We start from the raw sequence: 13,462 nt of genomic DNA on the forward strand, positions 1-13,462 counted from the left end.
GTATTTGTTAAAAAAATATCTTAGCCCAAATGTTTTAAAAAACAAACTGTTTTTGCTTTGTCATTATGGGGTATTGTGTGTAGATTGATGAGTGAAAAAAACTATATAATCAAATGGCTGTAACGTAACAAAATTCCATAAAGGCCAGATTTGTGCAATATACGACTGATTGTTGTCCTATGTAGTGATGTAATAATGTTATATGATGTACTGTCTTTAGTTTTATATGTGATCATGTGTTTTAATATGTTTGGACCTCAGGAAGAGTAGCTGCTGCCTTGCAGCAGCTGAAAGTTTAGAGGGACGGCCAGGTCTTGGTAGATTTGCAGTGGTCTGATACTCCTTCCATTTCAATATTATCGCTTGCACAGTGCTCCTTGGGATGTTTAAAGCATCACAAATTTGTCATGTTCAAAAATCCGGCTTTAAACTTCAAAATTGACTAGCCTGACAGTAACTCGGGACCTACCTGGTGTGTTGGTGGTTCTTCATGATGCTCTCTGCGCTTTCAACGGACCTCTGAGACTATCACAGTGCAGGTGCATTTATTGCAAATGCACTGTGCATTACACACAGGTGGATTGTATTTATCATCATTAGTCATTTAGGTCAACATTGGATCATTCAGAGATCCTCACTGAACTTCTGGAGAGAGTTTGCTGCACTGAAAGTAAAGGGGCTGAATAATAAATAAGTTCAAACATATTGCAAATGGACAAAAGTCAGCCAGCAAGTCACCGTCCAACAGTCAATTAGATATCATTCTGACACCAAACTGATACAAACTGACACCACACCCACTTTTCCCAACTCGTTTAGAAGCCAACTATCACATATTTCAGAGCAGGCCCAAAATTCACAGCGCCTTCTGTTCAAACCATAGTAAAAACGTAAAACACGTGGTTGTGTTCTAGCTGCGGGTCCAGTTCTGACAGTATGTGTAGGCCTAGCTAGATCATTCGGTGCCCGGGCAAGACCTTAATTGGTGCTGAAAATACCCCTTTTTCTATGCCTTGCTACGGGGTCCTTGAATGTGCTATCGGACAGAAACGTTAGGGTCCGTCTCTATGGGCCGAGGCGGTTGAAATGCACCTAGTCTTGCAACTCTGGGACATTTCTAAATGTCGTAATTTTCGTGATGTCAAAATTAATTGAAGTTATTGCAAATGTACGAGGCTGTTTCTCGGTCCGAGAACCTTATAGAGCCACATAACTCACCACGCACTATCGACCTGAGCTCTAGAACAGATTTCTAAAGTTTCAGAACTCTAGGTCTGACGGTTCTTTAATAGTTCGAACAAAGGTAACTATTGCAGGCTCTGTCTGTCTCTACGCACCATACTGTGTCCCTCTGTCCTAGCTGTCTGTGTGTGATTTTTTTCTTGGAAATTTTATGGGAGACATGACTGATTCACAGTTCATGGGGGTTGCCTAATCACACATATGAAGTTTTGGTGGCACAGGAAGCTATAAATAAACACATATCCTGATTGGGGTATGCTTTTACAGAATCCTGAGTTTTAAGTTTTTACGTTAAGAACTGACCGATTTACACAGGGTTGAATTATCACAAACTGCTGGTTGGGTATGGAAAAACACTTTTAGGGTGATTTTAACCACTTCCGGTTGCTCCAGGAAACTTAGAATCAACACAGGTAGACCTCATAGTGGCCTGATGGATTGTCATCGAAGACAGGTTCATAAGACATTCATAACCCTCATACGCTTCAGGTTGAATTTAGGGGTGCAGGCAATGTATTCCTATGGGGAGAGAAGTCATTGAAAACTGGTCAATGTTAGGCTTGCACAGATCGGGAGGACCTCAGGAATGTCCCTGAGGTCTAATTGTGCTTCTAACCCTAACTGTTCTCCCGCTGTCACCCAAAAGCACCTGCAATTTAGGGCCAGGCTTCATTATGGGCCTGCTTTTTTCATGGTCGCTGAGCTCAGACCGAGCAAGCTACGGTCTTGCGGGGCATCTCGTTGAACTCGGCTCAGCCGAGAGATTATGATAATGCCATTGCAGCAGGCTCTGAGTGTCTTTAAGCACCGCACTTTGTCACTCCATCCTTGCTGTGTGTATGTGTGTGTGTGTGTGTGTGTGTGTGTGTGTGTGTGTGTGTGTGTGTGTGTGTGTGTGTGTGTGTGTGTGTGTGTGTGTGTGTGTGTGTGTGTGTGTGTGTGTGTGTGTGTGTGTGTGTGAGAGCTTTTATTTGACATCGGTTGGGAGAAATTAATGATTTACAGTTCATGAGGGGTTAACACATGAAGTTTTGAAAAGATCAGACCTTTTTAACCCTTCCAAACAGCACCTATGACACCATTTTAAGGCACTTCCGGTTTACTCAGGAAGCTGAAAGTGAACACATCCTCCTTTGGGTAGGCACTTATAGAATATTGAGTTAAGTCTTTATGTTAAGAACTGACTTATTTACAGAGGGTTGAATGAGTGCGTGTTATTTCAGAAAATCACAGAAATCTCGCATAGCTCGGAAACACAATTCAAAAAGATTTGTCTGAACACGCTGCAACTGTAACTTAAAACAACATTTTTTAAATGTTTGAACATCACCAATTTGACATTGTACGATTTCTCTTAAATTACGATAGATAAATGGCTGGTTCTTTTTTTATTCACACCGTAGGTTCATTTACTTTGACGTGAAGCGGAAAAATGATTGCTCTATTTTCATTTTTGACCTTTAATCCCAGAAAATGGCCATAACTCAAAAACCGTTGAGGCCTGGACGCCATCTTGTTCGGGGCTAACTGCCCATTATGCTAAACCTATGCTCACCAAGTTTCGTCTTCGAAGACTTTTCCGTTTAGGAGATAAGACCATGTCGTGATTGGTGATGTTTTGTTCATTTGCCATATGATTCCACTCGCCCTCTTGTGGGATTTACCGGGACAGCGGAAAAATGACCAAAATTTGAACATTTTATAAAACGGAAACCGAATGTCCGAGAGACATCGTTTGATGACTTCCTGGAAGATCCGGCCCTGCTGCACGGCCCGACGCCGTCCGCGAATTTGAGAAACGTTGTCGGATGACTAGTAAGGGACCGTACATTTGCAATGTGGACAAAATGTTCCCTTAATGTATGTAAGCTACACAGCAGGGCACGCACACTCACTAACGCTATCTCCAGTGCTCCATTTCATGGGGACAGACAGACTCTCTTCAGAGGCTTCTTCACGTTCTAGAAGTTTCAAAGGGTTCTGTCTGAGTAAATAGAATCTTCAAAGTATTTAATCTCAAAAGAACTCAATGAAACATCAAAATACATATCTCCAACACACATTTACACAAGGATACACACACACTTCAGGGACTTATTTTATAGTCTGTCTCATCATAACCATCATTTCCATCAACTTTTTAAACAAACTTTTTTTTTAAATACACATAAAAACACACCAACAAAATCCCTTGGGAACATTGTGCCACATGCACCGACTACAAAGACTCCTGTGAGTGGAGAGAAAATGTGTCACAAAAGAAATCGTGTGAGTTCCTCTTTCAATTAGAGGTCTCTTCAGAAGTACAAGCAAGGCAGGGGGAGCAGAACACCTAAGGAAAGAGATCCTAACAAGAAACACAACTGACAGTTGTGAACCTCCCCAAAAGAATGAGGGACAAAGCCCGAAATTGAACACACTCTATCATAAATACAGCAGATACACACAGGCACACACGAACTTGCATTAAGTTGTGTAGGTATGCAGGTTTATGGAGAGATCTACTCAGAGTTGAACTCTCTGGTCAGCCATATGCTTTCACTCATACCGTACAACGCACACACACACTCCTCTGTCACAAACCCCCTCTGGACCCAAGCTCTCTCTGTCTGAATATTTTTAAAGCAGAGGGCCCCAGTCAGAAACACATGTGTGATGGGCCCCTCATATCTCCTAGCCCGTCTGTAAACATGCCTGGAGGAGATGACATTATCAGGCAGAGCTAACACAGACCTAATGGAGCTGGAGGAGGGCTAACTCACAGGGCAGAGACACGTCTCATAAACACTGTCTACGGCTGTGTTTCAAATGGCAGCGTATTAACCATATAGTACACTCTCTGTATATAGTAGACTCTGCTTATAGTGAATGTGGATCTCGTGGTCAACTACTTATAGTGATTCAATTCTCCTGCACGCATGTGAACACTGTATGAGGAGTTCTCTGTATTTCCATATGCAGGGCACTTTTCACAAGGAATACACAGTACATAAGGATGCTTGGAATAAGAGCATGCAGTGTGATAAAAGTACTGTAACTGTAGTGTGAAATACTGTGCTCTCAACCCAGACAGGGTTAAAACATCTGTTCTCCCATCCGATTGGCTGCTCTCCAGTTGTGTGGGCCGGCGATAAACAGGTGCCAAAACAAATTAGGCAGGAGAGAAAAAGCTCACCCCAACAAAAATCGCCAGACATTTTTTTGATAAGGCATTTACAAAACAATCTCCCAATTAGTGTTCAAACCTCTGGCCTGTGTGTGTGTGGGGGGGAGGTTGAATATTTGAATGACAATGCAGGTCAATCGTTCATCTAAAAACAGGCCCTCACACCCCACTGGGCCAGATACACCGGAGAAAGACGTGATGGCGATCACTCTGACATTATTTTGCTCTCTTCATCTTTCTCTCCCTCTTATTCCCTCCGTCGCTATCTCACTCACTCGCTCTGCCTTTCTTCTCACTCACTCTTTTTCCGTCACTCTCCGTGCCTCCTCTCTGTCGCATGCTCCCTTTCTTTCTTTCTCCCTCATAGTCTTTCTCTCATCCCTCATAGTCTTTCTCTCATCCCTCATAGTCTTTCTCTCATCCCTCATAGTCTTTCTCTCATCCCTCATAGTCTTTCTCTCCTCCCATTGTCATGTTGGATTGTTTAAAATCCCAGTTCCGGACCGTTTATCACCAGAGTATGTGAACGGAACTGGAGCAAAGCGAAGAGTGCCCAATTTGACTGGAGCGCGGAGTGAGATTACAAAAAGGTTGGAGGGTCGGCCTTCTCGCCTGCTTCAATTTCGCTCCAGTAGCACTCACTTCATGAGCTCAGGGCATGCCTGGCCCAGCATGCATTTGTAGTCTACTTGTGTGCTGCTTGTGTGCTTGCTTTAACTACTGTCATGGAGTTCGCTAAATGTTTCCATAAAGAAACTGATAAAACACACAGGTGCTAAATCAAGGTGACTTACAAAGATGAGGACCAAGAGCAAGAGAGGGATTGCGGCAATGTAATGTCCACAACTAAAGAATCATTGTCTAATCTGAAAAGACACCTATCCTGAAAGCATGATGGTGTACTTACTACGTGCACATGCTAAAAGAAAGGAACGAGGTGAGTAGCTAATTAAGTGCAAAGTATTTACAAACTAAAAATCTGATCTCTTCAAAGTTTTGTTCATTTTTGTTCTATTATCTATACAATAGGCCATCGTTGATTTTGGCCCAATAGGCCTGGCATATGCCCCCTTTCAAGGAGCTTTCTGTTTTGATTGGTTTATTTGGCCTAAAAACCTTTTTGGCCTACCTATAGGCATTTCTATAAATAACTCCATCTCTGCCCAGCTTGGCAAGAGTGCCCAAAAGGGTGTTTAGCATCTCCAGTGGCTCTGCGAGCGCGGAGAGGATGCTCTCTGCTACTGGCCTGACCATCACATGAGCCTGAAGCCACAAACTGGTTAAACTCGTGTTTCTAAAAAATGAATTAAAAAAGGCACTGAGCCTAATAAAACGTTTTTAATTTAAATTTGGATTTAATGATTAAATGTTGTTTAAATTGGGAAACGCTTTATGTCCCTACCAGGGTATTGTGTCGCACTTGCAAATGTTTCACAATGTATATCTTTGTAGGCTATAGACTTTAAATAATTGAAATAATATAGCCTGAGTCATTCCTTTTCGTTCCTTCTTAGGCTCCCTGTCTGGCTCCTGACCTATTTAGAGTGTTATATGCGGTTTAATATGACATGTAGCCTATTTGAAATGATGACATTCACCTTTTCATGTTTATCAAAATAGCCTACTTTTCATTCCAATCATATGGTTTGGTTTCAATACTTCCAAACCAAATAGTAGGTCCAAGCAGTCACAGAAATAGATAGGTGTTGTTTAAATTGTGATTTTAATGAATGGAGCGAATTTGTGGCGTCAGTCTTTCCCCCCTGTGAGCACAGACCGGTTTTTAGCAGCAAGGTTGGAAAGGACTTGGAGCGATGAGCGGGATTTCCCACCGCTCAACACCGTTCACATACCCTGCTTATCACAGACAGGTCTCCAAACAGGCAAGAGAGCTGTGGCCCAAGGGCTCTCATTACAGAGAGGAGACAGAGTGCACACACACACACACACACACACATAGAGCGCACACACACACTGCACACACAGGCTCACATACTATCTCCATCTTTCTCTCCCTCCTTAATTCCTTCCCTCTCTCTCTCTCCCTCCCTCTATCCCCCCCCCCCCCCCCCCACTCCCTCCCCCAGTTCTATCAGTTAGTCCAGCCTGTAGATACATGAACAGCTGTTGGTGTTTAATTAAGGCCCAAATTAAATCAGCATCTATTAAATCTTCCCTCCGTATCAAAGACCCCGGCACAGGACAGGCTTGTGGAGAGATCTAACGCACCCCCACACATATCACTAACCTATCTCCAACGCATATCTAATGCATGTTGACAGTCCAGAACAAAGGGCGACCGGAGGAAAGAGGGAGGGAGAAGAGAGTGAAAATGGACAGGAGAGTGAGAGGGACAGAAAGATAGAGCGAAGGAGAGAGGAAAAGCGGGGGTCTGGCTTGAAATGCTATTGGATCTTCCTCGCTGAATTCCGGAGATGATCCCCATTTCCTGTTCCCTGGCACCAGTATCAAAGACAGTACAGTGAGGCGAGAGGCCGGAAAATAGTGCGTATTCAGTGGATACTCTCTCCCTCTCCTCATCCTCTCTCTATGCCTTCTGAAACACATCCGTACACATAGTCTCGGTCTCTCCCTGCAACAGGGCCTGTGGAGCTCACAGCAGACACATACAGCTCTTTTCTGTTCGGTCCCTTTCTGCTGGGTTCATTCACAGATCACAGCATCACTCACTCACACACACACAGTCTGAGGTCTCCCAAACCGCAGGCCCCGTGGCAGATACTGTAGGCCTTTAGAGAAGAAATATGCTGTGCGTGCGGTCAAATGAGAGATTCCATCTACTGCACTAACACACACACCATCCATTAGAGAGCGTTCTTGTCACCACTAGTTGAGACACTGATAGGGCTCTGGGCTTGTATTTGAGGCTTTAACATACTGCAAAGGATTACACAAAACACACACACACACACAAACACACACACACACACACACAAACAAACACAACCATTATTCTTTCACATCTGTCTCTCACCCTCTCCCTCCCCTCACACCAATTCATCCCTCCCTCCTTCCATCTCCATCATGTTGTGTTGTGATGTCATAGCCACACCATAGAGATGGTGGTGAGGTTGGTGTGTGGTGAGTAGCAGGGGGGGGGGTGAGACAGTCCAAGCCCAGGGTCAGTGCTTGGTTTGGGGTAGGACTTAAGACTGCAGTGCCTAGTGGTGGTGGTTAGAGGTATGGAACTCCACACATGAAAGAGGGGATGGAGAGAGGACTGAGGCCCAGGAGCGGTTTTGGTGGCTGAGGACAGGGAGCAGAGATCGGGGTTGTGGCCCAGGCACAGTGCCTGATTGTGGATATAACTCTGGGCGTTCCCTGGTGGGTGGAGGGAATTTAAGTTGTGTGTGCAGTTTGTGTGTGTTTTCTGGCTGGAGACACAGAGGCATGTTACTGTGCCATGTAAACACACAGTCAGGCCGGACAGCAGGCCAACACAGCTGTGTGTGTTGTGTTGTGTGTGTGTGTGTGTGTGTATGAGCTGGTTATATGCCAGCCAGTTAATTTGGTGGATCAACCATCTAGAGAAACAGAATAACGTGTGTGTACAGTAACATTATGGCCAAATGTTGGTATGGGAACGTCCTGGTTTCTGCCTCTCTGGGGTGTATATTACAAAGGATTGTAACACAGGATCAGACAAAGGGAGAGACGGGTGAAAACTACTGCTACATAGACAGCTTTGTGTGTGTGTGTGTGTGTGTGTGTGTGTGTGTGTGTGTGTGTGTGTGTGTAGTCCACCCTGCCTAAGCCAGGTCCAGATGTTTTGGGGGGCCTCCACCCCATTAAGTGTTGGAATGTGCTGGAATTAGCCTGTGTTCAGTGGGCTGGCCTCTAACACATTAAAGGACTTAACAGTGAGGGGGGACGTTTGTGTGTGTATTAGGGGTTGTGTTAGGGTAACTGCCCCAGGCATCTGTCATTGAGCCGTGTGGCTGTGGGACTTGAGTGTGTCTGTGAGAGTGTGTGTGTACGTCACTATCCATGTGTGTCTCTGTGTGTAAATGTGCCCCTTGGTAGTTGGATGTTTTTCTTTGTGTTTGCTCATCACACCCCGTCCTGCCAGAAATCTACTCTTGGCATTGTCTCTCCCTAAGCCATGTCCTGTGTCTCTTGTTTATGTCTTCCTCTGGATGGACATGCTAATCTGATATAACCTCTTAATATATCAGTGGAGCGCTCAAACTGTGTGTGTGTGTGTGTGTGTGTGTGTGTGTGTGTGTGTGTGTGTGTGTGTGTGTGTGTGTGTGTGTGAGAGAGAGAGAGTGCTACCGCTGACAGACAGTCCTGGACTACAGGCCTCTCATAGAGACTCACTGCTAAGCCTCTGTAATAGCCTTCAGTATTATTGTAGTATTACAACAGCTGTACTGGTCTGATAGTGAATGAGTGCACCACTAACCCCTACTGTGGGCTGATGAATGGTGTACAGCACTACTGCTGCTACTTACTTGTGGCTTTGTTTTTTTTCTCTCTCTGTTGCTCTAGACTAAAGCTGCCTGCTAAATAGTTAGTGGTGACTTCAATGTTGACTCCTATAGCTTTAAGACGCTGTTCTGTTGCTAAGTTACAGTACAGTGTTGTTGCTTTTGCAGGAAATATAGTGTTACTTGCTTTATTGTTCTATTCCCGACACACACACACACACACACACACACACACACACACACAGGTGACTTACAAGAGGAGGGGCTTGCGGCAGAGCACCAGGGCATCGTAGAACACACACACCCCGAAGACGGTGATGCCCGTCTCCTTGACCAGCATGGCACAGGTGCCCAGCAGCAGACTGGCACCCAGCACCCACACAGACACAGTGGAGGGCAGACAGTCTGCAGAATCACACACACCCACACTCCTGGAGAGAGAGAGAGAGAGAGAGAGAGAGAGAGAGAGAGAGAGAGAGAGAGAGAGAGAGAGAGAGAAGGGGGGGATGCTATTAAGTAAAGAGAAAATGCCGCCCAGTGTAAAAGAAACTCCACACAATCCGCCCTCAATAGTAGTGACAGAGAGAGAGAGAGAAGGTTTCTCACCTAATATAGGAGAGAAAGGCCAGGAGGAACAGCATGCAGGCCAAGACATCCGCCCTGCCCACGATACCAGACACCTGAAACATACACAAACAGAGTTTACATTAGTCCTGTGGCTCAGGTGACCCGCACAACCTGTAGACGAGTGTCAGAGTAGAGTGAGTGTCCATAGGGAAGTCAATTTTGTTGCTAGGTTACACTGAGACACATAACTCTATGTTATGGTACAGTCTGTCAGAGAAATGTCCAGAGAAAGTTCAGGGCAGGTTGGAGATGACAGTACGACATTATTACTTTCTATATATTTACCACAAAGTGGCCTGATGTTTGAGCCTCTTCCCCAAGAGAGAGACCTAGTTAGGTGGTAATACTTAAGGTGTGATATGTTAGCTGGTGATATGTTAGGTTGTATTATAGTTCTGTTTGGGTCTGGGGTGCGTTAAGTTCTAGTGAGGTCTGCAGTTTTTAAGTCTCTGCTGCAGAGAGGTGGTTAGTCAGACTGGATGAGCACACTGACATGTCCAACTGGGACTGAGATAAAGAACACACACACACAGAGACAGAGAAAGACAGAGACAGAGACAGAGAAAGTCAGACTCTGAAAGATGAACTGGGTCAGATAGGAGTTGTGAGATCATAAATCTCAAAACCTCCAGGATAGGAAGGCAGGGGGATGGAGAGAGGGAGGGGAGAGGGATAGCAATAGATGAGGAGGACAGGAAGAAGTAGATTGATTGCCACCCTCCAGAGAGTCTGTAAATATAACAGTTGGGTCCCAGAACCTTTTAATCTAACTGGCAAGACAGCCAACCTCTGTCACTGTGTGTGTGTGTGTGTGTGTGTGTGTGTGTGTGTGTGTGTGTGTGTGTGTGTGTGTGTGTGTGTGTGTGTGTGTGTGTGTGTGTGTGTGTGTGTGTGTGTGTGTGTGTGTGTGTGTGTGTGTGTGTGTGTGTGTGTGTGTGTGTGTGTGTAAAGATACAGGGACCTCGGTTTGGTCTGCACTGTGAACCCGAATGAATAAATACAAAATATATTTAGAAAATACTAGGCCTACACTGCATTGTAGACATCTTTCATAAATCTGAGCTAAAAAACCAACAACAGTTCCGGCTATTCCTAAAAGAAAACTAGAGCCTATGTGCACGTTGTAATCACTACTACAGGCCGAAACTAGTTTTGTGCGATGGTGTGGTCGTTAAACCAGGAGTCTCCATCATCCTTTAAATCTCCAGTTTGGGAACATATGGGCTTCCCAGTAGATTAGAACGACGATGGAGAGAGAGTAGCAGCCGCCAACACATCAAACACATTGACACATTTACGCAGACGTCACCCCAGTATTCCTACCTCCTGAGCAAGATGGAAACGTAAACAATATGATAAAAACACAACTTCATCTCCCCTCTGCATTCAAGCAGCCCTTCGCAGCTCATTCTGACCAAAGAAGTTACAAGAGCGATAGGTAGCCTACGTTAATAGCCGTGGATATGAGCGCATTATTGGTGGTTGAGAAGAATGGGGGGTGGGGGTATTCAGCACTTTGTGAAAGTGCTCGAGTCAAGCTACGAACTTCGCCCCCATTTCTGAAAACAGGTAGTATCCGCTCTATATAAGCAGGCTAAAGCCGGAGTTCTGAATGAATTGGCCAATGACCCTGTGTTGCGCTTACTACAAATGGATGGACCTCCAAGGGCTACTTAACACTAGGCAGGTTCCCAATGGCCCAGATTAAAGCAATAACGTTGCAACATGTGTAATGGAAAGAGATATTTTATCAAATATCGACAACATTTTTATCCATTTGACAAGGGTGGATTTTTATTTTGTCAAACTTTCTTCATTGTGACAAAATTAAGGAATTAAAAAAAAAAAATTATACTGTATATATAAATTATGTTCGGAGAATAGTTTTGAAGGTACGCGTGAGGTCATCACGTAACTATAAACTCCACTCTACATTTAATTCTAAATGCCTGCTGCTTACTAAATACATTTTTCCAACTATATATACAGTATATCACAAAAGTGAGTACACCCCTCACATTTTTGTAAATATTTTAGTATATCTTTTCAAGTGACAACACTGAAGAAATGACACTTTGCTACAATGTAAAGTAGTGCGTGTACAGCTTGTATAACAGTGTAAATTTGCTGTCCCCTCAAAATAACTCAACACACAATCATTAATGTCTAAACCGCTGGCAACAAAAGTGAGTACACCCCTCAGTGAAAATGTCCAAATTGGGCCCAATTAGCCATTTTCCCTCCCCGGTGTCATGTGACTCGTTAGTGTTACAAGGTCTCAGGTGTGAATGGGGAGCAGGTCTGTTAAATTTGGTGTCATCGCTCTCACACTCCCTCATACTGACTGGTCACTGGAAGTTCAACATGGCACCTCATGGCAAAGAACTCTCTGAGGATCTGAATTATTTTTTTTTGCTCTACATAAAGATGGCCTGGGCTATAAGAAGATTGCCAAGACCCTGAAACTGGGCTGCAGCACGGTGGCCAAGACCATACAGCGGTTTAACTGGACAGGTTCCACTCAGAACAGGCCTCGCCATGGTCGACCAAAGAAGTTGAGTGCACGTGCTCAGCATCATATCCAGAAGTTGTCTTTGGGAAATAGAAGTATGAGTGCTGCCAGCATTGGTGCAGAGGTTGAAGGGGTGGGGGGTCAGCCTGTCAGTGCTCAGACCATACGCCGTACACTGCATCAAATTGGTCTGCATGGCTGTCGTCCCAGAAGGAAACCTCTTCTAAAGATGATGCACAAGAAAGCCTGCAAGCAGGTTGCTGAAGACAAGCAGACTAAGGACATGGATTACTGGAACCATGTCCTGTGGTCTGATGAGACCAAGATAAACTTATTTGGTTCAGATGGTGTCAAGCGTGTGTGGCGGCAACCAGGTGAGGAGTACACAGACAAGTGTGTCTTGCCTACAGTCAAGCATGGTGGTAGGAGTGTCATGGTCTGCATGAGTGCTGCCGGCACTGGGGAGCTACAGTTCATTGAGGGAACCATGAATGCCAACATGTACTGTGACATACTGAAGCAGAGCATGATCCCCCTCCCTTCGGAGACTGGGCCGCAGGGCAGTATTCCAACATAACAACCCCAAACACACCTCCAAGACGACCACTGCCTTGCTAAAGAAGCTGAGGGTAAAGGTGATGGACTGGCCAAGCATGTCTCCAGACCTAAACCCTATTGATCATCTGTGGGGCATCAAACGGAAGGTGGAGGAGTGCAAGGTCTCTAACATCCACCAGCTCCGTGATGTCGTCATGGAGGAGTGGAAGAGGACTCCAGTGGCAAACTCTGGTGAACTCCATGCCCAAGAGGGTTAAGGCAGTGCTGGAAAATGATGGTGGCCACACAAAATATTGACACTTTGGGCCCAATTTGGACATTTTTACTTAGGGGTGTACTCACTTTTGTTGCCAGCGGTTTAGACATTAATGGCTGTGTGTTGAGTTATTTTGAGGGGACAGCAAATGTACACTGTTATACAAGCTGTACACTCACTACTTTACATTGTAGCAAAGTGTAATTTCTTCAGTGTTGTCACATGAAAAGATATACTCAAATATTTACAAAGATGTGAGGGGTGTACTCACTTTTGTGATATACTGTATGTATATGTCAAGGATTGTCCTGACTTTCAAGAATACCAGAATTTCTTTTCTGGTTGGATGGCAAGTTTCACCATCCAATTATTTCAGATGTCCAGTAGTGCACCTTTCAGCGCGGACCATGGCGATATGTTGGCGCAGGATAATTATTAGAACATGGCTAATATTAGTAAAATACCGCATTCCATACATGCTGGCTTTGGCCGGCTATACCTGAGACATGAAACAGGTGGGAGGACATACAGTCTGTCACAAATGTATTAATGCGCAATTTGCCTAAACACTTCAACCACAAACAATTTATTTGACATGGTAGGTTTTTGCAACAAAAGTTGTTTGTTTGTTTCTGTGGCGTCCTTGTGTC

General features: G+C 44.6%; 1 protein-coding gene across 1 annotated transcript in view; it reads right to left on the reverse strand.

Moving 5' to 3' along the window:
• Positions 1-13,462, reverse strand: part of LOC139378657 (protein O-mannosyl-transferase TMTC1-like) — a 95,779-nt gene that overhangs the window by 71,482 nt on the left and 10,835 nt on the right. Inside the window, exons 3-4 of the mRNA XM_071121030.1 lie at positions 9,466-9,539; positions 9,114-9,290 (exon numbers count right to left, since the gene is read on the reverse strand). Of these exons, the coding sequence (XP_070977131.1) occupies positions 9,114-9,290; positions 9,466-9,539 (251 nt within the window). The remainder of the gene's footprint in view (positions 1-9,113; positions 9,291-9,465; positions 9,540-13,462) is intronic.

This window comes from Oncorhynchus clarkii, chromosome 21 (genome assembly GCF_045791955.1).
Source record: "Oncorhynchus clarkii lewisi isolate Uvic-CL-2024 chromosome 21, UVic_Ocla_1.0, whole genome shotgun sequence".
NCBI lineage: Eukaryota > Metazoa > Chordata > Actinopteri > Salmoniformes > Salmonidae > Oncorhynchus > Oncorhynchus clarkii.